General features: G+C 43.1%; 1 protein-coding gene across 1 annotated transcript; it reads right to left on the reverse strand.

Annotated features, from left to right (window-relative positions):
* Positions 1-70: 70 nt before the first annotated feature.
* LOC310860539 (mitochondrial import receptor subunit TOM70-like) lies at positions 71-21,932 on the reverse strand. The gene is given in 13 exon segments (XM_083767511.1): positions 71-1,858; positions 2,293-2,415; positions 2,806-2,903; positions 3,179-3,295; positions 6,687-6,794; positions 8,123-8,257; positions 9,553-9,760; positions 11,309-11,463; positions 14,377-14,486; positions 15,518-15,644; positions 16,208-16,381; positions 21,612-21,640; positions 21,643-21,932. Coding segments are annotated over 13 exon segments (1,752 nt in total). The 5' UTR covers positions 21,857-21,932; the 3' UTR covers positions 71-1,704.
* Positions 21,933-21,944: the final 12 nt, after the last annotated feature.

Below are 21,944 nucleotides of genomic sequence, written 5' to 3' on the forward strand. Positions count from 1 at the left end.
TTGGTGGAAAAAGAGACCGTAGTATTCTTTCAAAGGGTTCGGAGGTTGGCCAGTGGTTCCATTTGTACACTCGTTATACTTTCAGAGTCATGATGAGGGTCCGGGAAATCTTCACGTTTTGAGAACCGCTGCTTTTAGAACCAGCACTGTCTAAAGAGGACGAGACGCGAAGACCGTACGGGCGACGCCATGTTGCTCCATGGAAGGAAAGAAACATGCGCAGTAGAGACCAGGAAGTTGTACACGCACAAATTTGGGCATGTACAACTTCCTGGTCTCAACTGCGCATGTTTCTTTCCTTCCATGGAGCACCATGGAGCAACATGGCGTCGCCCATACGGTCTTCGCGTCTCGTCCTCTTTAGACAGTCCTCGTTTAGAACAAGGAAGTGGCTGAAGGACAAAAGCACTTGTTGAGAACAAAATCAACATAAATTAAACAAGTGAACAGTCCATTAGAACTATAGGGCGCTCTCACAGCATGTACTGGAGACAGACAAAATGTCACAGAAGCATCAGTAGCCAATAACGGGCTGAACAGACCGAGCACATTCTCAGCTCTCTTCTTAGTTATGCATATTATTCATTTGAAAATCACTAGTGAACAGATGGCTATAATATTATATGACCATTCATGTATATTCATGTATATATACGTTTTCCTTTCTAAATTATATACACGGGACAGACTGGATTCTTTTGACAGACACTGATCCGGGGCTACATGAGAGTCAAAAGGTGTTGCAAGTGATACGTTTCTGGTTTAAACAAAGATTTGTTCTTTTTTTCCCCCCTCCATGTTAAATCTGTATATTATATAATTTACTCTAGTCTACATAATTGCCCTAGTGTTTGTTCAGTAACAGCGGTGTTACTGAACAAACAGTAATTCCAGCTTTCTGTCCAGCTCTTTAATAAACAGAAAATACTTTTTCATTTACAATATCATACATGAAGTTAACTTAAAAAAAAAGAAGAAAAAGGGGCAGACAAGATTGGAGTTGGAACACTGAAATGTGCTCTCACCTGATTGAATCAAGTTGGAATCCTGATCTGAAAATGTATTTTCGGTTTCCTAAAGAGCTTAGAGAGACAGGGAGACCCCCTTGTTGATGTACAAACACCCAAAAGCAATGATGTGGACATGATTCTTTTTTTTCTACTACCAGAATATAGAGCCATTTTAACACGCTTTTCAACAAGAAAAAATATCACTTATACCACCTTTAAAAAACGTAAAGGGGCGGTGGGGGTCAAATTAAACGCCAGCGGAGGCCAGTTGGGTAAAACCGTATCGTCCCCTGAGGGATCTACCAACCAGAGGCTTGGACCGTGGCCTTTGGTGGCTCCTCCCCCTCTCCGGTGGCCAACCAACCACTGCACTGTGACGTAAACACGGCTCATACTCGGCGAGCACGTTTTCTTCACATACATTTTTTTTTTTTTGCTTTTCTTATCCGGTTCTCGTTTTCATACAAAAACAACACAATAACGGTTTAAGTTGCAGTTTCAACACAACTCGGGCTCAGCAGTGGGGAGGAGAAGTTAAACCTAGATTTATACTCGGCTGGGCGCCGGCGACATGGGGTGGGAAAAATAAGCCGATCTACAAGCTCCCGCCACGTTGCATCGCCAAGCTCTGCGAGTTTGTAGATCGCCTTATTTTTTTCCCCTGTTCGCCACCGGTGCGCTACCCAGTACACATTTACAGTGTTGGTGGCTTGAGGCCGTACTTCTTGGCTACTTCTGTTTGGGCGTAGGCAGCGTCGCACAGCGAGTATAAGTGGGCCATCTCCATCTCCGATTTGGCAAGGTTGATGGCCTTGTTGAACATGTCTATAGCCTTGTCCAGGTTTCCCCTGGAAGGGAGGAGAAGAAAAAAGGCCGTCACAGGTCACGCAGTCATGGGACGATGCGTTTGATGTGCAAAAGGCTTTGCTCAGATTTCTCTTCAGTAACCGACTGTACCACCAGTGTTATTTTGCAAGTGATCTAGTGTTCAGACGTTCATCATTATCGATAGAATATGAAAATCTTAAGTCTTTTAGGGTTAGTGTTATTGCCACTACTTGTATTTGCCTGCATCTCCTCTGTCTCTCCTTCTCTCCCTCCTCCTTCTTTGACACTTTAATTGAATCATCTTAGTCAACAAAATGAACACTGATGATTGTACATCAAGCCGCCTCGCGGCAGAGTAACAGGAGCTATGGGTCACATGGCATGGCTACTTACTATGTATGTGATTTCTAGGTTTTATTTATTTTGCGGTGAAGCGTGTTAGTGTTCAACTCACCTCTGAACCTCAATGGTTCCCATTGTTTCGTAGGCAAAGTCACATTTGTTATCGATCTCGATGGCCTTGCTGATCAGCTCCAGACCAAGGTCAAGGTCCTGCTTCCACTGAAGCTGCAACAAACTGAACACACATAGAGGACTGATCAATATCAATCAAACTGAACACACGCACACATACAGGACTGATCAATCTCAATCACAGATCTTATCTTGGATTAGATCAGTGGTGGTCAACTTTAACAATGGAGAGGGCCACTATAGTTCCACACTCACTCCAGAGGGCCACTATAGTTAGTACGGGAACATTTTAAAATAGCCGATCTACAAGCAATGTTGCAATACTTTATGCTTTTGTACCAATACTTTTGTACTTTTACTCAAATTAATAATTCCAGACATTTACTTTAAACTTAACTTAGTATTTCTATATAGCAGTATAGATACTTTTACTTAAGTAACAAAATGTGAGTATTTTCCCCCCCCACCAGTCTGTCACGCAACATTCTCCTACCCCTTGTGGACGTATGTGGTAGCGTTGTCTGGCTCCAGGTCGATGCACTTGTCGTACATCTCATCTGCTTTTCCAAACTGTTGCTGATCAGTCAGGGCCTGGAACACAAGGAGGCACGCTGAACACGCTGCCACGAGGCCAGTGCCTTTCAACAGCCACAGCTACTCAAAAAGCAAGCTACTTGGATGCAAGTTGCAATAAAGTCCCCTCAGCTTTTCTCAGCCCATTCATGAAACAAAAAAGTCCAACCTGATTGTATTAAATTAAATGACGATAAACTCAAATGCTTCTCGAAACATTCCAGGAAATAGAGAAAGGAATTAAGGTTGCAACAACAACGTAGGATGTGTTATAAGCGGTCGACGAGGTGTACCTGAGCGTACAGCGCGTATCCCTCTGCACACTTGGGAAACCTTCTGATGACGTCCTCAAAGGCGTCCATGGCCGTCTGTACTTGGTTCGGGTTGTTTCCAGTGTACGCCTGTCTGTACTGGAACACACAAAGAGCAACACACATACGCAAGATTTTACAGACCGCTGACAGTTGATTTTAACGACAGGAATGTATTTTGGGGCGGGCCTTGATGGCGTCGCGATGCCTGATTTTACACTTGGTTGCATGCTGAAAATAGCAGATCTACAACCTCACAACACTACTTGCAGACTTCAACACCCGAGAGCAACGAAACATAAAATGACTTGTCTTTTAGTTCTACTGGATATCTTATACTAGTCCCTCCATAACATTTTAGTCTAGTTTTTAGTTGACGAAATTGTCAATATATTTAGTGCTAGTTTTAGTCACCAAATCTTATTTTTTATTTCATTTTCATCAGTGAAGAAAGGTAGTAAAAAATCATCCCCAATACCGTTATTAGGGATGATTGTTTTGTATGTGTAACACCACCTTGTGAGGATTGGCAGTTATTCGTGCTTAAACGTCGTGTGACGTAGTATGTGTTATATGTATCTGCTCATTCGGGCAGAGCATCAATCATCTAATTTAATAGTTGTAAAGTTGTCATGTGGCGCAAAAGATGTGCGCACTAGCCAATGAAAAGATGTGCCCATAAGATGTGGCCACTAGCCAATGAAAACTCAACCAAGCCAACATCTGCGCAGCCGTCACTAGCTCTCAGCCCCCCCCTCCCTCTATGGCTGCTGTAATGTGATCTCCCCTATGGATCTCCCTCTCCGCACTCCGCAGAGAAACCTTACCTATAGTCGCCTCACCATTTTGCTTATTCCTTCTAAATCTCTGTATTTAAAATATAGCTTGCTCAGCGAATGTCTTAGTTACATTAACATTGTTCTTAGAAAGTACTTGGTTTGTGCCTAACCAACCACGTAGAGTCTGTGGGGGCCACGGGGCCATAGCCCCCATGAGGACTCCCAGGGCCCCTTTAGGCCCCCATGAAGATTTTTGTGTACATTTTACATTTACATTACAGATTTTCCGAACATTTTGGACCTCTCCGACGGCAATCTGAGAATCCCATCGTCAAATATTCGGGAAAACAGCGCCTCCCCTGTTGTTCCTCAACTGTTGCGAGGCAACAGTCTGTCTTGAGAGACTACTCCACCGGACGTCCAAGAGGTGTTAAAAAGTACTCAAATGCTAATCGGGTTTCTTTTGTTTTCACCTAGCCAGATGTCCACAACATCAAAGCGTGTCAGAATTTCATGGTAGTTGTTCTTGAGTCATGACATAATAACACTGATCAAGAATTCACCAAAGAGACTCGCCTGGTTCAAGGAGCACCAGGATGAAAATGCCCCGTCTTTGAAACCGCTGTGCACCACGCGTTGGACCGTGAGAGCTGCCTCGTTGAGAGCAACTACTGTTTCCAACTACACTACAGTGCAATCGTGGCATTTCTCGCAGATTTGCGTGCACAAAAAGTGAGGGGCCCCCATGAGGATGATGAAAACACTCCGGCTCTGTGCCTAACTCCTACGATTAGACAGATCGTGTTTGTTATTTCGCTACTGCCAGTACTTCTGATTGCACGCACGCACACACACAACACTACCCCGTGTCCCACACACACACAACACTGCCGCGCGGATTTAAGCTGTCAAACCTATTTTGTTAAAGTTACATATGCCACAGACACTTGCCTGAACTGTGCAGCTGATATATATACAGCATTGTCATATTTAAAAGGCGCTTTATAGCTTCTCTCAGCTCAAAGTGTGTATGAATAAGGAGATAAATGAACAGCTGACGTCGGTGGGAGAGGACGTCAGCTGTGTGTGTGTGTGTGCGCGCGTGTGAGAGGGAGGTAAACAGTCAGCAACACGTTAAATTTCTACTTCTACTAAAGAAAGAGGCAGCGATGGAGCCATAAGTCCATATCCATAAATTCGGGGACATAAATTGCGCAAAATACTGTTAAACATGACAGCATCAGCCTGCTGCATCCTCCTAGCTGTTGTGTGCTAAGCTAAATCATCATACAGAACAGTCAACACGGCATTGACCAGGGTTGCCACATTGACTGAGAGGGAAACAAGCAACCAGGTCTATGAAAATGTTAACAGGCCAGATCAGTCAGAAAATAAATCTAGAATAAGCAACAATATTGCTGACTGTCAAACATCATTGTCCAATGTTGTTTTACAGCAGTGGTTCTCAAACATTTTCATGTCATGGACCACTAATATTCTATATGTATATGTATATATATATATTTATATATATATATATATATATATATATATATATATATATATATATATAATATATATATAATATATATATTCACTATATATATTTACTATATATACACACCGGTATATATACAGTGTACACAAACCGTATATCTAGGTGTGCCCCGAGATTTTTAGGCTATGAAAAGTGTGCCCTGGGACAAAAAAGGTTGAGTTAAGCGGTGCCCAAAAGGTAGATCACGATCTACCAGTAACATCAGATCAGGGGTTTTGTCGGCCAGCGCCAGAAATGCTCCCCGACAGCATAATCGGAGAAAATACCGGGCAGTGTGTATGAGCCATAACGTGTTGACTACACTACACTACACTAATAAGGATAATAACTAATAACTAATAATAACTAATAACCCATCCGTTACTACATGTGGAGTCAACTCCCGCAATTTCCTTCTTCCCATAGTACGCGGCAAAGTAACTCTGGGATGAGCGGCCGCGAAATTCTAGTGTAGAACAAATGTTAAACAAAGAACAGTCCATTACAGAGTAATGGTGGCATGGAACTCTTTTCTTTACCTATGTATTTTGTTAATGATAACTATATGAGTTTTAAGAAGAAGCTGAAGTTGTTTTTGTTCACTCAAGAGATGTGAAGGAGATGCATATGAGCTATATATATATATTTATATAAATATATATTATAATGTATATTTACTTTATTATCAATGTTGAAGATTTGATTGTACTGTGGAGCTAGCTATCAAATGTAGTAGACGGATCATGAGTTGTTTTGTTGTGTAACTTGTGTTGGATGGATGTTGGATGTAAATGTATGTAATAATATGGAAGAAATGTTGTAATGATGATATGTTTAAGACCCCAGGAGGAATAGCTCAGCTGCTGTGACTCACAGTAAGCTAATGGGGATCTAATACAATCTAAATCAATCGGAGGACATGACCACGTTAACCCATTTTGGTGTTAGCATTGTTATGCTTTAGCTATTGAAAAATAGCAGATCTACAAGCTCATAGCGCGCCACTCGGAGCTTGTAGGTCTGCTATTTTTGAAAAATCGAAGAACGACTGACATAGAAACATAGCTTTATCAGAAAACTGTCAGGATGTAGAAGACATTTTTAGAATCTGATCTCAGGTCAGAATGGGTTAAGCAACAGATCATAACAAATGAACGTTCAGTCGCTGACTTACGAGGGCGAAGCACTTCTGAGCCTGGGCCAGAGCCGAGTCGGGTCTGAGAAGGATGCACTCGTCAAAGTCTCCCACCGCCTCGTCCACCTGGTCCAGAAGGATCTTCAGCTGAGGAACCCAGGAGGAGCACATGCAGCGTCAAGAGTCGGATTCTTGCACTACAGGAACAATATTTCCCAAACAATCTTGGGGTTGTGCGCCCATTTAAACTTTTTCAGTTTTTCCGTTTCCTATTTTTTTTTCCCCACCAAAAAATAATGATTTCTAAACATTTCCAAAAATGTAACTAAATGTTTGTTTTGTTTTTCTTCTCAGGACTTTTCAAACATTTTACAAAAGAATGTCAGAAAAAGATAAAACATTCCAAAAGTTCACAGTCTTTTCTAAGAAATAGTGACAATAGCCGATATACACCGCTTTTTGTTGCCAAGCATTGTGATCTTGTAGAGCTGCTATTTTCACTAAAAAAATAAGGCTTAGGTGATTCATTCATAATAGTTTTCTTTGGGTCCCGGGGAGACACCAAATGTACCTTTTGGATCTCAAGCTCAAACAGTTTGACACACACGGTTTCAGACATCTGAACCACCTAAGCCTTATACACTTCTCAAAAATAGCCAATCTACAAGATCACAATGTGTGGCGATGGATTAAGAAACCAGAGAAAGAGTATTGTATCTTTTCTGTAGAGTTTGGTATTGTAGTATTAGTCTTGTTTCGTTTCATTTAATTTGTTGTCTAATTGTATGATTATTTTATTTACATTTTCATGCATGTCACTTTGTGTTGTATCTGAAAAAAAGCAATAAACTTAAAAAATATATATAATCACACCATCACACCCGTGTGAAGTGAGGGGCGTTCTTATCATCATAACGTCATCTCATTCTGGCCAATCACAATTTGCGTCCTCACTTTTGTCTTCAATGTTTGGGTTTACACAGACCCTCAAAGCTGGACATAGGAGGGCCTAGCACCCCTCAAAAAATAAAATAAAATAAATAAATCAGGGAAAAGGTGACTTTGGGAACCACTGAACTAGACTAGTCCATCCCCTTCCAGTGAGGTCAGAATCTACTGTACCTGTCCCCGGTGATGGTCAGAATCTACTGTACCTGTCCCCGGTGATGGTCAGAATCTACTGTACCTGTCCCCGGTGATGGTCAGAATCTACTGTACCTGTCCCCGGTGATGGTCAGAATCTACTGTACCTGTCCCCGGTGATGGTCAGAATCTACTGTACCTGTCCCCGGTGATGGTCAGAAATCTACTGTACCTGTCCCCGGTGATGGTCAGAATCTACTGTACCTGTCCCCGGTGATGGTCAGAATCTACTGTACCTGTCCCCGGTGATGGTCAGAATCTACTGTACCTGTCCCCAGTGATGGTCAGAATCTACTGTACCTGTCCCCAGTGATGGTCAGAATCTACTGTACCTGTCCCCGGTGATGGTAGACGTCTGCGTTGCGCGTGTCGATCTCCGCCGCCATGTTGAAGTCCTGCGTGGAGTGCATGGGCTGCTGCTGCTGCATGTACATGCTGCCTCGCTTGATCAGCGCGTTGGCGCGGAGCTGCCCGGGCACAGGAGAGGAACCGTTAAGACCCGTCACACAGGGCACAGGAGAGGAACCGTTAAAACACATTTAGTGCCGGAAGTGCATCAAAATAGAAGCTCCGGGGTGCCAGAGTTGTCTGGTCGCCTTTACTCTGAAAGCCATGAACCGGAAACACTTTCCTAAAAAGGTTGACTTTACAAAGTGACCTCACATCCCCGATCATCTTAATTAATTTTTCTTCGATTTTTCAAAAAGGCTTGTAGATCTGCTATTTTTCAATAGCTAAAGCATAACATGATGCTAACACCAAAAGGGGTTCGTCACTTTGGCTAGTAACAGTGTGTGCAGCCACTCTTTTGTCTTTTTAAGACTTAACTCTTTAGATGTCTCTGCCGTGAGCTGGCACCACTACTAAGACTGGTGTGCGTTTAGCATCCTCCTGCACAGGATTATTTGAGATGGTCACAATTTCTTTCTGCATAAGAATTGTTTCTGTTCCTCCGTTGAAAAAGTGTAAAGAAATGAAAGCCATTAAGACCCAATTCTAAAAATGCCGTCTAAATCCTAACCGTTTTCTGAAAGATCTTTTTCCATGTCAAGAAAACAATCGAATTGCATTTGGCCGCTGACCTCCATCTCAAAAATACTGAGTTGTTAAAAATCTTAATTGTTTTTTCAAAATTAGCTTTGCTTCATTCACCGTAAAAGGAATGTTATACAAACAATAATTCTCCTTGCATTCAAGACATTCAATCACAGGCTGAATAAACTGTAGAAATAACACTTTCTTGGGTGGGGGGGCAGGACCTTGATGGTGGCTATTGGCTAATAACTTGGGCCAGTACCTTGACGTTGGCTAATAACTTGGTCCAGTACCTTGACGTTGGCTAATAACTGGGTCCAGTACCTTGACGTTGGCTAATAACTTGGGCCAGTACCTTGACGTTGGCTAATAACTGGGTCCAGTACCTTGACGTTGGCTAATAACTGGGTCCAGTACCTTGACGTTGGCTAATAACTGGGTCCAGTACCTTGACGTTGGCTAATAACTTGGTCCAGTACCTTGACGTTGGCTAATAACTGGGTCCAGTACCTTGACGTTGGCTAATAACTGGGTCCAGTACCTTGACGTTGGCTAATAACTGGGGCCAGTACCTTGACGTTGGCTAATAACTGGGTCCAGTACCTTGACGTTGGCTAATAACTGGGTCCAGTACCTTGACGTTGGCTAATAACTGGGTCCAGTACCTTGACGTTGGCTAATAACTGGGTCCAGTACCTTGGCGTTGGCTAATAACTGGGTCCAGTACCTTGACGTTGGCGTCCTGCATGTTGATGACCCGGTCCAGGTCAGGCTGGGCGCCCAAGGCGTTTCCGATCAGCAGGTAGAAGGTGGCTCTGAGCAGCAGGGCCTCAGCAGTGTATCTGCCTTCGGACTCCACCTCCTTGGTGCATTCACTGATGATCTTATCGTAGTTCTCCTCCTCCATGTACTGCTTGGCCTTTAGGTAGCCAGAGCTACACCGTACAAATGAAACAAAAACTGTTTGATGAAGAGCTGCATGATGAATTTATACTTTATAGTACTGCGCTAAAGACACAAGCACCATCCAAGAGAAACAATACTCATCAAGACCGTTGATGGAAAGCTGCATTTATATGCGTTTATATTGAAAATAGCATATGGAGTTACAGTAATGGCTGCATTTACAGCATAAGCTCCCAATCAATATTGAGGTCCGAATGAATGGCCATTTTTCTGAATATTGTCAGCACTGTTCGTGCACCAGTCCTCTACAATTGTAAGGGGAAACAGTGAGAAATGCTCACAGAGATACGTCCGAGCTAAACCAGGCTTTTGAAAGCGTGTGTGTGCATATACAGTACACACAAATAAATGCACACATGCACTTTTCGAATTGCGAATTACGCGCACATGTGCTTGGTGTAGCCCGACCGGTATGGTATAATGAAACGCTCACAGATTTACGGTAAAATTACAATAAACTTGAAGTGAACTCGTGCTGCGGTTTCTATCCCCAGCAACATGTCATCATAAATGTGCAAATGATGTGGCAATTCATAATATCTCTGCCAGAGTGATAGCACACAAATGTGTTGCATAAGCACATATAGTCAACTCGATTGTATTGTATACTTAAGGGTAAAGGGAGATTTTCCTAGTGACTGAGAAAGAGGAAGGAGATCTGAACAGATGTCTTTGATGAGCACACAGGGGAGCTCTTAGGAAGGGGATAAGTGTCTTGCTCAGACACACAGACTGGGTGAACCAGCTACCTTGTTATGGCACTGACTGTCCTTCGTCAGTGCCATAATGCTTTTTTTTTAAAATGTTTGTGGCTTTCGCCTTTATTTTTATATATTTTATGGAGGGACTGACAGGAGATGGGGGGGGGGGGAAGACATGCAGTAAAGGCCGTCGGGATCGGGAGTCGAACCCGCAGCACACTGCCAGACTGGATTACCACCAGCCAAGGCGCCTGGACCGCTGAGCCATGGCCCAGGCCCAGTGCCATAATTCGGACACTGACGAAGGCCTGCGCGCCGAAACGTGTTTGTCTGGATTGACTGCTGTTGCGGATCCTCAACATTATTAAACAAGACTCTTACTACGACTGAGAGCGGATTTATTCTCTTTCTGTTCTCTTTGAATCTGCACCCAGCGCACACGCCTGACCCTTTAAAAGCCTTTTCCCCTTGAAGCCACCTGAAGAGGACTCAGTTTAAAAGACGCTACAACAACCTAGATACGCCAACATATTGATGCAATCGTCATTCATTCATTCATTCCCTGCCAACTTAGACTATTTCACCAAAATAGCTCCGACTGTCTTTTTCAGTGCATAAAGATTATTCTTTCACCCTGAACTTTGTCCGTTATCAACTCTACACCAAACCTCTTTGCTGAAAATAGCAGATCTGTGTAAAGTTCTCCACAGAACACGCTATGGTACAAGTGGATAATGTCAAAACATGTATCCTATGACACAGAGATCCGAGGACCCCGTGTTGAAGACCCCTAGAGGGCGCTGGAGGTTTCCTGACCTGCCGGTGACCTCCTCCTCCGCCGCCTCGCCTTCGTTGTCCTTGTCCTCGTCTTTCTTCTCTCCTTCCTGCAGCGGCTGACTGATGATGTCATCGGTGAAGGAGCTGAAGTAGGACTTGATGAACTGAGGGGAGGGCATCAGCGGCTCGCGGTTCTGGAGAGGATATGAGAGAAAAATAAGTAAGCTGGCGAGAACTTTCAACAACATGACAATTAACACACCGATCAGACGGTGGCCTTGTGGTTAAGAGTGTCCGCCCAGAAATTGGGAGGTCGGGGTTCGATCTCCGACCGGGTCATACCAAAGACTGTAAAAATGGGACCTAATGCCTCCCTGCTTTATTGGCACTCGGCATCAATGGGTTGGATTGGGGGGTCACGGGCCAGGCACGGCTGCATTTCATGGCGCCTTGACTGCGGCTCACCGCTCCAAGAGATGGGTCAAATGCGGAGAACGAAATTGTTCGTGTGTCGAGTGTCCGTGTCTAGGACTTAAACCAGAAGTGGTTGGTCTGTCTCAGATTCTATTCCCAGATTCAGATTCTAATAAAAACAAGCTTTATTTATGGCCGATTCCGGTCGCGTCACTGATCGCGGTAAAAAAATTAAATAAATCACGCCTCTGGTGGTCTGCGATCCTCCCGCGATAGGATTGCTTATCCGTGAGCTTAACTTCCAGTTAAGGCCAGGGGTTATTTTTGCTCCTTGAATAAGGCACCTCACTTTAAAATACAGCTGAGACTGAAACAATCGTGGCAGGCAATTACCTGAGGCTGATTCTACAACTGCCTTCTCAGGTCAGATTCTCACCTAATACTTCGGTAGACTCAGATCCGTATGGGCGGGGAAATTGGGATTCTTGCGGTTCGCCTTCACACTGTCATTCGCAGCAATTGGAAACGCAGTAGGGGGGACCTTTATCAATGTGTTCCATTCATAAACTATAGCCTACACAGTGAAATCTATGGTGATAAAATTACACTCATAACGTGCATGTGTCGTGCTGTCTGGGACCCCCCCCCCCTCTCTCTCTCTACGCACGCAGCCGCCACACACTGTTCTTTTGGGCATGCAGCACAGCGCTGCATGAGCGTACTGATATAACTCCCCAGTCCCACACAGTGACAGCACTCCATGTTTACGGCACGCACGCACAGACAGACAGACAGAATATTATGTAGGCTATAATACACTGCAGTGTTTTTATGTGTTTTCTTAAGCAATTGATTAATGTACACGTCCTCATTTTGATCAGGGCTTCAGTCTCCTTATTCGACCACGTCTATCCACAGTAACGGGACATCTTTGCGCTGCGTAAAATATGCCTTCTCCGTCTCCAACTGTGTTCAGCTCCTCACCCGCCACATTATGTTTGCTTCATTTCCTTTATTTACTGCGGATTGCATTCACACCTGCACCGAATCGTAGTCAAGTGCGATTCGAAGCGAAGCGAAACCCACGTTTTTGGGCGGAGTAAAATGCGGTTATTTGCTGCGCATTAGGATTCGAATGAGCCTTCACACCTGCCAAACGAAGCGCACTTTCTGACAATGCGCAGCAGGATTCGTTTTAATCGCAGCAAAGCTCTCTGGTATGAATGTGACCTAAGTCAGTTCTTTAATTCAGAGTAGCCAATTACCCTTGCTCTCCTTTTCTCTCCAATTTAGTCATTATGCCAATTAATACCACGCCCACACAAATGTCGGTAACTGGCCTACTCACTCCCTTGCCAGATTAGATTGTCTGAGGGGGCTCGGCCTCAAACAATCCATTTTGAGGTTAGGCTCTAAACCAGGGGTGGGCAATTATTTTCCCCAAGGGGCCAAATGAGAAACAGAAAATATTTTGGAGGGCCGGGCCAAAAGGCTGAACTTAATTATGCATAATATCAATTTTATTTCTATATAAATAGCAGTAAATGGCATTGTTTTGCCAAGCAATGGTAAACTAAATGTGAAACATTTGACTCAAATTATAGGCAGAGCTAGTGACTATTTTACATCATGATGATGTACAATAAGAGCACCCCTCACTTCACAAGTTCACATGGGTGTGATTTTTTTACTTTCTACTTGAGACGTTTCCTTTCCCAGTTGAAAACTATGTTTTTGTTTAAGTTACAAGTCCTGTAAATACTAGCATTTTCTTTTAACAATGAGAACATTAGAGGTAGCTCTCTTAATAGTTCCATTCGGAGGACCCTGGAGGTGCCACTTTCACAACCCATGGCGCGCTGCTTACTATCAGCGAGAGATGAGTGTTGAGTCACAACCATTAAACAACGACGTTCTGAAAACAATAATAAGCCAACCAGTAATGGTATTGTTGAGACTTGGCAGCCTGGCAGGCGCTGTATGTTGATGTGTGCACGTTCGTTCTGCCATATTTACTTTGTGGTACAACGGTGTCGATCGACTCGTGTGCCGAAAACAGACGATCCACAAGCTCACGGCGCATCGCCCAAGCGTTCTGAACTTCAGAAGCATGCCACATTCTGGGCGCAACACCGCCTTACGATGCAGCATCTTAAAACATCTTAACTTTATTGGCGAGGCGGGTTAAATAAAGCAATGAAGCATAATGGGATTTAACTTGTCCTTCTGCGATGAAGTTTGGTAAGCATGCGCCTGCGCCTACCGTGTTGTGGAGCTGCATGCTTCATGGCTATTTGCATTCACCGACGTTGTCGTCAACAATAAATCCAAAAAGCCGACATTTTCGCATATGAGGGGGGTGAAGGAAGGAAGACAGGTTCTCAATCACACGCAATTCACGTGCACAGTTGACGTGCAGATTGTGTGAACTGTGAGAATGCATGGGCTTCAAAATAAAAGCGATGCGGTTTTAGTCCACGCATAAGGTAATTAGAAAGTATGTTTTATTTTCGGATTATCAAGTAATCTTTCACGGGCCGGTCAGAGTCAGCCGGCGGGCCGTATTTGGCCCGCGGGCCGTACAATGCCCAGGTCTGCTCTAAACGTCACATCCGTACGGTGGTAAATACATTTTTACAAATTGCATGATCCAGTGTACGGACTCCGTTTTTACTTGGACGTTTACGTCGTACCTTGTATTTGTCTTTGGCCTTCTCCTTCCCCAGCAGCTTGAGCACTTTGTCTGCTAGCAGCATGCTCTGCTGGTTCTGAAAGGCCTCCAGAATGCACACGGCTGTGACGTCTGCAGCAGGGACACAACAAGACAAGCATTCCTTATATTCTCGTACCACAATGACAACAAGCCCAACGAAAGATCGCCACTCCCCCCCCGGACCCTCGCCCCCTTGGGGCTGAGGCCTCGTCTGCTTGGAGGTAGTGCAACAGCTTTAACTTTTTACACAACTTGTTTTCATCCACTTTCAAGTTCCAATCCAGCATCCCAAATTTGGGCATGTCATAATTTTGTAAAAAATAGTTAAAATGCTCTCAGAAATAGCCCATCTACATACAAGCTTGAATATTTTTGCTTTTCGGCTAACGATATATATACATTATGTGTGTCTCATCTGTGATCCGTCAACAGATTTCACTGGATTTATTTTAAGTGCCCATGGGTCTGTTCCAAGTGATGCAGCAGCTTTGATGGTGTCATAGATTTGTTTAGATCCGCAGATAGTTTGTAGCTCAGAATAATTATTTACCGTGCAAAAAGTGTCATTTCAGTTCAAGGGTGCAGACGTTTGATTTTTCTCATTACTTTGTGCTGCTATGGGGTGTGCACATCTTTTCTCTTTGAACGTCATAGATTTGTTTGACAGCCCCCATCTGTGATATGTAAATTACCGGTAAATGTTCGGTTTGTTTACACATTGTTTACACATCTTAAAATCTAAAATACATTCGTTTTTTGGGGGGATGCTATCCTAGTAACTCTGATGACACCATAGGCCAGGGGTTCTCAAACATTTTTGGCCCTGGTACCCTTTGGAGGGGAGACATTTTCCTCATCCTCACAACACCGATAAGCATATACTTACACCTTAAATTTAGATTCCATTGGAAATATTTGCATTTTTTTACTTTTCAATCAAAAGTCATTCAGACACCCTCATAGTCATATAAACGGTAGCCAATACTTCAGGGCTATTCAACTAAATTGTTCAGGGGGGGCACACAGAAATGCCAAGGGGCCAGACTGGGCCCAGTTTTGGAGCCATGGGTGTCCGGGACCCCCTCTTGAAGAGCCAAAATTTAAAGATTTGTAAAAACTACCTTCCAGACATTCCTTCTTGTTGTCCAGCCTCTCCAGGGCCTTGGCTCTCCTGAACAGAGCCTTGACATAGCGAGGGTTCAGACCCACGGCCTGGGAGCAGTCCTGCACAACCTCCGCCCACTTCATCTGAAATCACACAATGTTACACAACAACGTTAGCACACATTAAACACACACGTCTGTGAGTGTGCTGAATTTATGTATGCACAGTGCACACATATCCCCATACTACATGGATATATGATCCGACTGTATATATTTCATCCATAATACATTACATGTATGTTGCATTCTAAATTGGACACTTTCTACAAAATCTGGGATCCTTATTTAGATCATATTGGACCCAAGTTGTGTGCCTATGACAACTGTGTTGTCTTTTTATTCAATTTTTATATGCATTCTATTCCTTCCTTAATGAGACTATCGATAGTCCTTTGTTGTCAATATTGCTCATGTCTTTGTATACAATAGTGTTGAGCTGTTTTTCTTTTCTTTTCTGTTATGTTCTTGTTGTGTTTGCGTTTATTGATTTTGTTAAAACCTAAAAAATATACTTTATAGAAAATAATAATAATTGTATTCATATTTCATATTTTCCAAAGTTTACAATTGTTAATCTCAATTATTTGGGAGACAATTAATAGTCATCTTAAACGTGAAATCGTGTCAGCTCTAACTGTACTTACCAGCTGTTCATAGGCAGCGGCTCTGTTCTGGTAGAAGGTGGACAGGTCAGACTTCTGCTCGGTGGGGCAGAGGGCAATGGCCTCTGTGTAGCACTGGATGGCCTGCTCGTACTTGCCGGCCTTGAAGTACTTGTTGCCCTTGTTCTTCGCCGCCTGGGCCCGGTCCAATGGACTCTGAAGAAGAAATGGTAACGTTTTTTAGATTAAATGGCATTGTTCCATCCCGCAAGAGAGCTCAGTTGTTCTCAAACACGTTCATGTGTCAAGGACCCCAAATTGACATGTATTTGACTAACCCCCCCCCCCTCCCGTCTGAAAGGATTTGGTGCAGAAGAGATGATTTTTGTGTTACATTTATTCAAATTCTCCCAATTGCTTTCAAATGTTTTCAAAAATAGTCAAGATAAATTAGGGTCAAACTGGTGGTTAAACTGACTGTGATGTATATTAAATTAATACATTTAGACCCCACTTTTGAGAACCACTGTTTTACTGGCCTGAGAAGCAAGCAGGTTAGCCACATCTCTGCTAAACTGTGGAGCATTTGGCTAGACAACAAATAGGCTTAACTAACACACAGGATTTAAGGCCACTAAGTCAGAAAGCCCAAGTCCTTATGTCCACATACAATACTGATACTACTACTAAACATAATCAGCGTTCAACAATAACACTCATCGACTTGACACCTTTAGGTAAGGTAAGGTGATTTTATTTATAGAGCGCCTTTCAAAACAGTTGTTACAAGGTGCTGTACAATAAAAATAAAAGGAATAAAATAAGAACATTTCAATCAAAAGTAAACCAACAATGAAATAAGAAACAGAGCAGCAAAGACAGTACCTAGAAATAGATCAGATAAAACAATACATAGAAATCACTGGAGCAAGCCAAAATGTTTGCGGTACAAATGCGTTTTCAGTAGTTTCTTAAAGATCTCAACAGACACAGCGTTTCTCAAGCAGAGTGGTAAATCATTCCACAGTGTGGGTGCAACAAATTCTTTAGCTCTCTAGCACAAGGAAAACGGTTATTTCAGCCAGGGCACATGCCTGAGCCAAGATAGACAAGTTAGACAACACATGATATCATTCATTATGTCAGTAGCACTCTCCTCAAAAGCAGATTCATGGTTCTTAAAGTGAGAACCAGGGGGTTACTGAGTTACTTGAGGGGTAACTTCCAAATGTACCCCACGGATCTGTAACTCTGAGAGTGTACAACAAATGGAACCTTGTATGTAATTAAAGTAAGCTTTACTGAGCGATGTGTCCCATAGGGGCAGGAGCCTATCTCCTGTTTCTGTAGCGCGAGGCGGCTTGATGATGATGTACAAGTACACCCCCCTGGACATGATGTACATTACAAGAACATCCCTGGACATGATGTACAAGTACAGTACACCGCCTGGACATTGTGGACGCTAGTAATGTTACCCCTATCCAAACCTTGATAATGATGCAGAGTGCCAAGGGGGTCCCCTTGTTTATAGTCTTAAGGTATGACCCAGGCGGGGAATAGAACCCCGGCCTCACAAACTCAGAGCAAGAACATCCCTGGACATGATGTACAAGTACAGTACACCGCCTGGACATTGTGGACGCTAGTAATGTTACCCCTATCCAAACCTTGATAATGATGCAGAGTGCCAAGGGGGTCCCCTTGTTTATAGTCTTAAGGTATGACCCAGGCGGGGAATAGAACCCCGGCCTCACAAACTCAGAGCGGACACTAACCACAAAGCCACTGAACTGATTACATCCGGTTTTTTAGCTCAGGCTAAAAAGCTAAGCAAATAGAAATCAGTAGAATTCCTAATTCCCACAGTGTGTGCCGTCTAATTGATGCGTCTAGTGTCCTCAGGGGGGAAAGACGGCTGGTACTACTTCCAACTGGCAAGGTTTTAGGGGTAAAACAGTTGATCTATAATTTTATAACAATTAATAATCTTATCTCTCTTTCGGGCATGTCAGTATAGGGTAATAATAGCCTACCTACATGCTGACAAAGCGTATGTGATCTTGTAGATAGGCTGTATTCACTTATTTAAAATTACTGTAAGAAAACAATAGTAGAGTCAGCCCTAATGATTGATCAAAAAGCAAAACAAAGGGAGCGTTATTGACCTCAACTTGAGCTGTACAAAAAAATAAAAAATAAAGAATCGCCGGACTCTGGACTCTCGCAGACAAACCGTTATAAATGTAATAATTAGACAGCTGCCCGCCCAGCTTTCAGCATGGTGACAGTCCCACCCCCCCTTCGGCTACTCTTCAAGAATGTGATCAAATGGCACAGTGGCCAACAACTATGTGAGAGGTAATCTTATAAACCTGTTCAAAAAGTAGTTGGAACTAGTTAGAATGGGCCCTAAACGGTACAAAAGCTGCCCTCACCACCGACATCCATCCACACAGACAGTATAAAATATCATTAAATATCATAAATTACACAGAGCCACTTCCCTGACAGAATTGACAGACTCATGTTTATGTTTGTTTGTGTTTTACTTTTTATTCAATGAGGAAAAACACTCCCTTGGCAATGTTGGCATGAGCCAGGGATTGTTGGTTTTATGTCATGACTTCTATACTCTTATTATTAATTATCATAAATTCACAAAACCTTCAAAAAAGGTACAATCTAGAATTCAACACAACAATTCATGTGCATGTTAGACGTAGCAGGCTAGCAGCACAGAAATATATAAATAACGATTCACAGGGCAGGTCTAGTGAACTTGAGAACAGTCAAAGTAATCGATTTAATTATAATTATTTAAAAAAATATATATATTGATACGTTTTATAAAATAAGTACTAATGGGTCCCTATTTTGGGCAAGTCATTTTAGGGGAAGATTGCATTAATGTAAAAAATATTATCCATTAGAATAGCGTCCTAAATTACATCATTACATTAACCGGAAGCAAAGTCCAACTCTCTGCATACTAGTCATACTAAAGACTACAAGAATTGTCACCCTGTTCGGCACTCAGGGACAAGGGGACGTCCTTGTACGGGACTCTTTCCAGGGTGTTTCGCCCAGGGATCGGACCCTACTAATACTCATATCTCTAGTCTAACCTCACAAAAAAACTATGCCTAAACCTAGGGAGTCTCTTTTCCCCCCCATCCTCAAAACACGACCATCCGGAGCGAAACATAACCCCCCTGAAAAGAGTGAATCAGGTGGGTCCTTGGCTTGTACAGTACACAAGTAAGACGCGCAAACGCGGGAAGCGAACGCAGCTCGTAAATGGCAATAACAACAATTAGAATAAATTACATACTTTTTCTTTTTAAAGTTCTCTTTTTTGTGTTTTTTTAAGATTGTATTTTTAAGTTAAGTTTTTTGAAGTTAAGTGTTTTTAAAGTTTTTTTTAAGTTAAGTTTTTTCTTTTTCATTTTAAGTTAAGTTTTTTTTTAAGTTAAGTTTTTGTTAAGTTAACGTGTCTGTGTGTGTGTGTGTGTGTGTGTGTGTGTGTGTGTGTGTGTGTGTGTGTGTGTGTGTGTGTGTGTGTGTGTGTGTGTGTGCGCGTGTTTTGTGTGATGCAGCTGCACCCTCTGGTGGCGGGCGGGTTGCGTTCGCAATCATAGTTACTTCACCGCGTTCGCAATTAAGCTGCATCACACTGGCTACAGGAACAGGAGATAGCCTCCTGACCTATTGGCCCCACGGCTCAGGAACCTGGTTCTCTCAAGGCTACTGAACTTTAACCAGTGGCTGGCTGGTTGAAAATGATTGTGGCCTTGGCCTTCACAGCTGAAGGATGGAACATTTAACCCATCTCTGTCTCTCTGTTGCTATTTCAGTGGTTTTCATGTCAAGGACCCCCAACATGATATGTATAATTTGGAAGAGCCCACATCCTACAAAATCCAGTTGCTTTATACATTTGTAACTATCTGTGACCCTTGGGGGTCCATTTGGTTACATTTCACTGTCTTATTTAAATGTACCATTCAGGATTATGCTGTGTGTGATCCTCAGTTATAAATATGACCAGCAACAATCATATTTGGACACTCATCTTACAGCACATTCATTCATTCATTGTGACAATTTGTGACGAGATCTAGTCCGCTATCCCTCATGACATGTCACTTATGTCATGTCTGTAATTTTATCAAATGGAGGTCCCTACTCCCTAGCCTACCTTGTGGACTACTGGACTATATGATATGACCATATGCTGCCTAAAAATGCATATCAAGTCCATGAAATGAAAGAGCTTGAGAATTAATCACTTTACTAAGCTATACTGGAAGCCCGAACTACACTTTAAAATCAGTGTTTGGAGCACATTTGGTTCCATGTGTATGGTTTCAGTTACAGACACATCATGGTCCATTTGGATTTTGGACCCATGGTACTAGTCTCCAAGTCCAAACCTGACGTTGGGACCCTGCAGTGATCATCTACATTCATCATGATATAATCCATAGTATTGTATTTGTAATGTATGTCCAGCATATTACTCAACACCACTCAGTTCACTTCTTACAAATGTTCAACCATCCACGCCCCCCTCTAGCTTTAGCTCAGCTAACACTGATTAGCAGAATCATTCATAGCCCCACATAAGGCTAAGGCATGGCTAAAGCAATAAAAACATGTTTCACTTTGACACGTTCTCCAAAACGTCAAATGTGAAACGCGTGGTTACAATTCAACCAAACTCCGTCCAAACACGGCATTTAGACCAACAATTAAATAAACGGTGCTTTGCTTCGTTGGAAAAGGTCGACATCCTTAACATACGCCTAGCGTTAGCTACAGACAGTGCTGCTAATCCACCACCACACTGACCACAGACAGTGACCATTAGCCTCGCTAGCCTAGCCTAGCATATCCGCAGCAGCACACAGCGGTGTGACAGCTGATGGTGCCCTTGAGCTTTTTACTTTATGTGCGACACAAGAAATCACACATAAAAAAAAAACAGACGTCCCTTTCGCAAAATGTTTTAATATGTCAAATTAATCATTTTGATTCCTCTCTCCCCCCCCGCCCGACCGAGTCCATTTGGTTACATTTTGTACCCTGGCTGGCTGTCAAGAGTTCATTAAAAAATGTGCAGTAGTAATTATGATGATTATGTTTTAGTTGAAAGATAAGTGTCTCAATCAATTAATTCTGATTCGATCATTGCTTAGTGTAGTGTTTGTACAGTAACAGGGGTCTCCCTGTTGTCTCTCCACTTCTTTAGTGAACTGAAATACATGTTCAAATCATGTCGGGATACCCATTTTTTTTAATTCCACGATCAGAATATAGAGCTTCAACCTTTTGAACAATAAAAAATTAAATATTAATAACAATAAGATTACCACTTTTACAGTACATTTAACATAGCAAATAAACAACAAAAATTGAAGTATTAAATCGTGCAGCATGGCACATGTGGTGGTGGTGTGTGTTGTTGTTCTACACGGGGCTGGCGCTGCCCTCGGGAGTCTTCCTCTCGGCGGCGGCGGTCCCCTTGCCCCCCTCGGACGGCTCCTTGGCCCGGCTGCGGTTCCACAGGTACACGGCGCCGACCCCCAGCACCAGCGGGGCGCCCACCAGCAGCGCTAGCTGCCACCGCGGCAGGCCGCTATCGGCGGACTGCGGTTCCACCGTGACCACCGGCTTGGAAGCAGCCATGATCTGGATCCTGCTGCTTCTCTGACTTCCAGAATCCACACCGTCTGCTCAGCTGATAGCCTAGCCTGAGCCTCCGTAGCCTGCTTCT

This window comes from Protomyctophum parallelum (assembly GCF_964188405.1).
Source record: "Protomyctophum parallelum genome assembly, chromosome: 6".
NCBI lineage: Eukaryota > Metazoa > Chordata > Actinopteri > Myctophiformes > Myctophidae > Protomyctophum > Protomyctophum parallelum.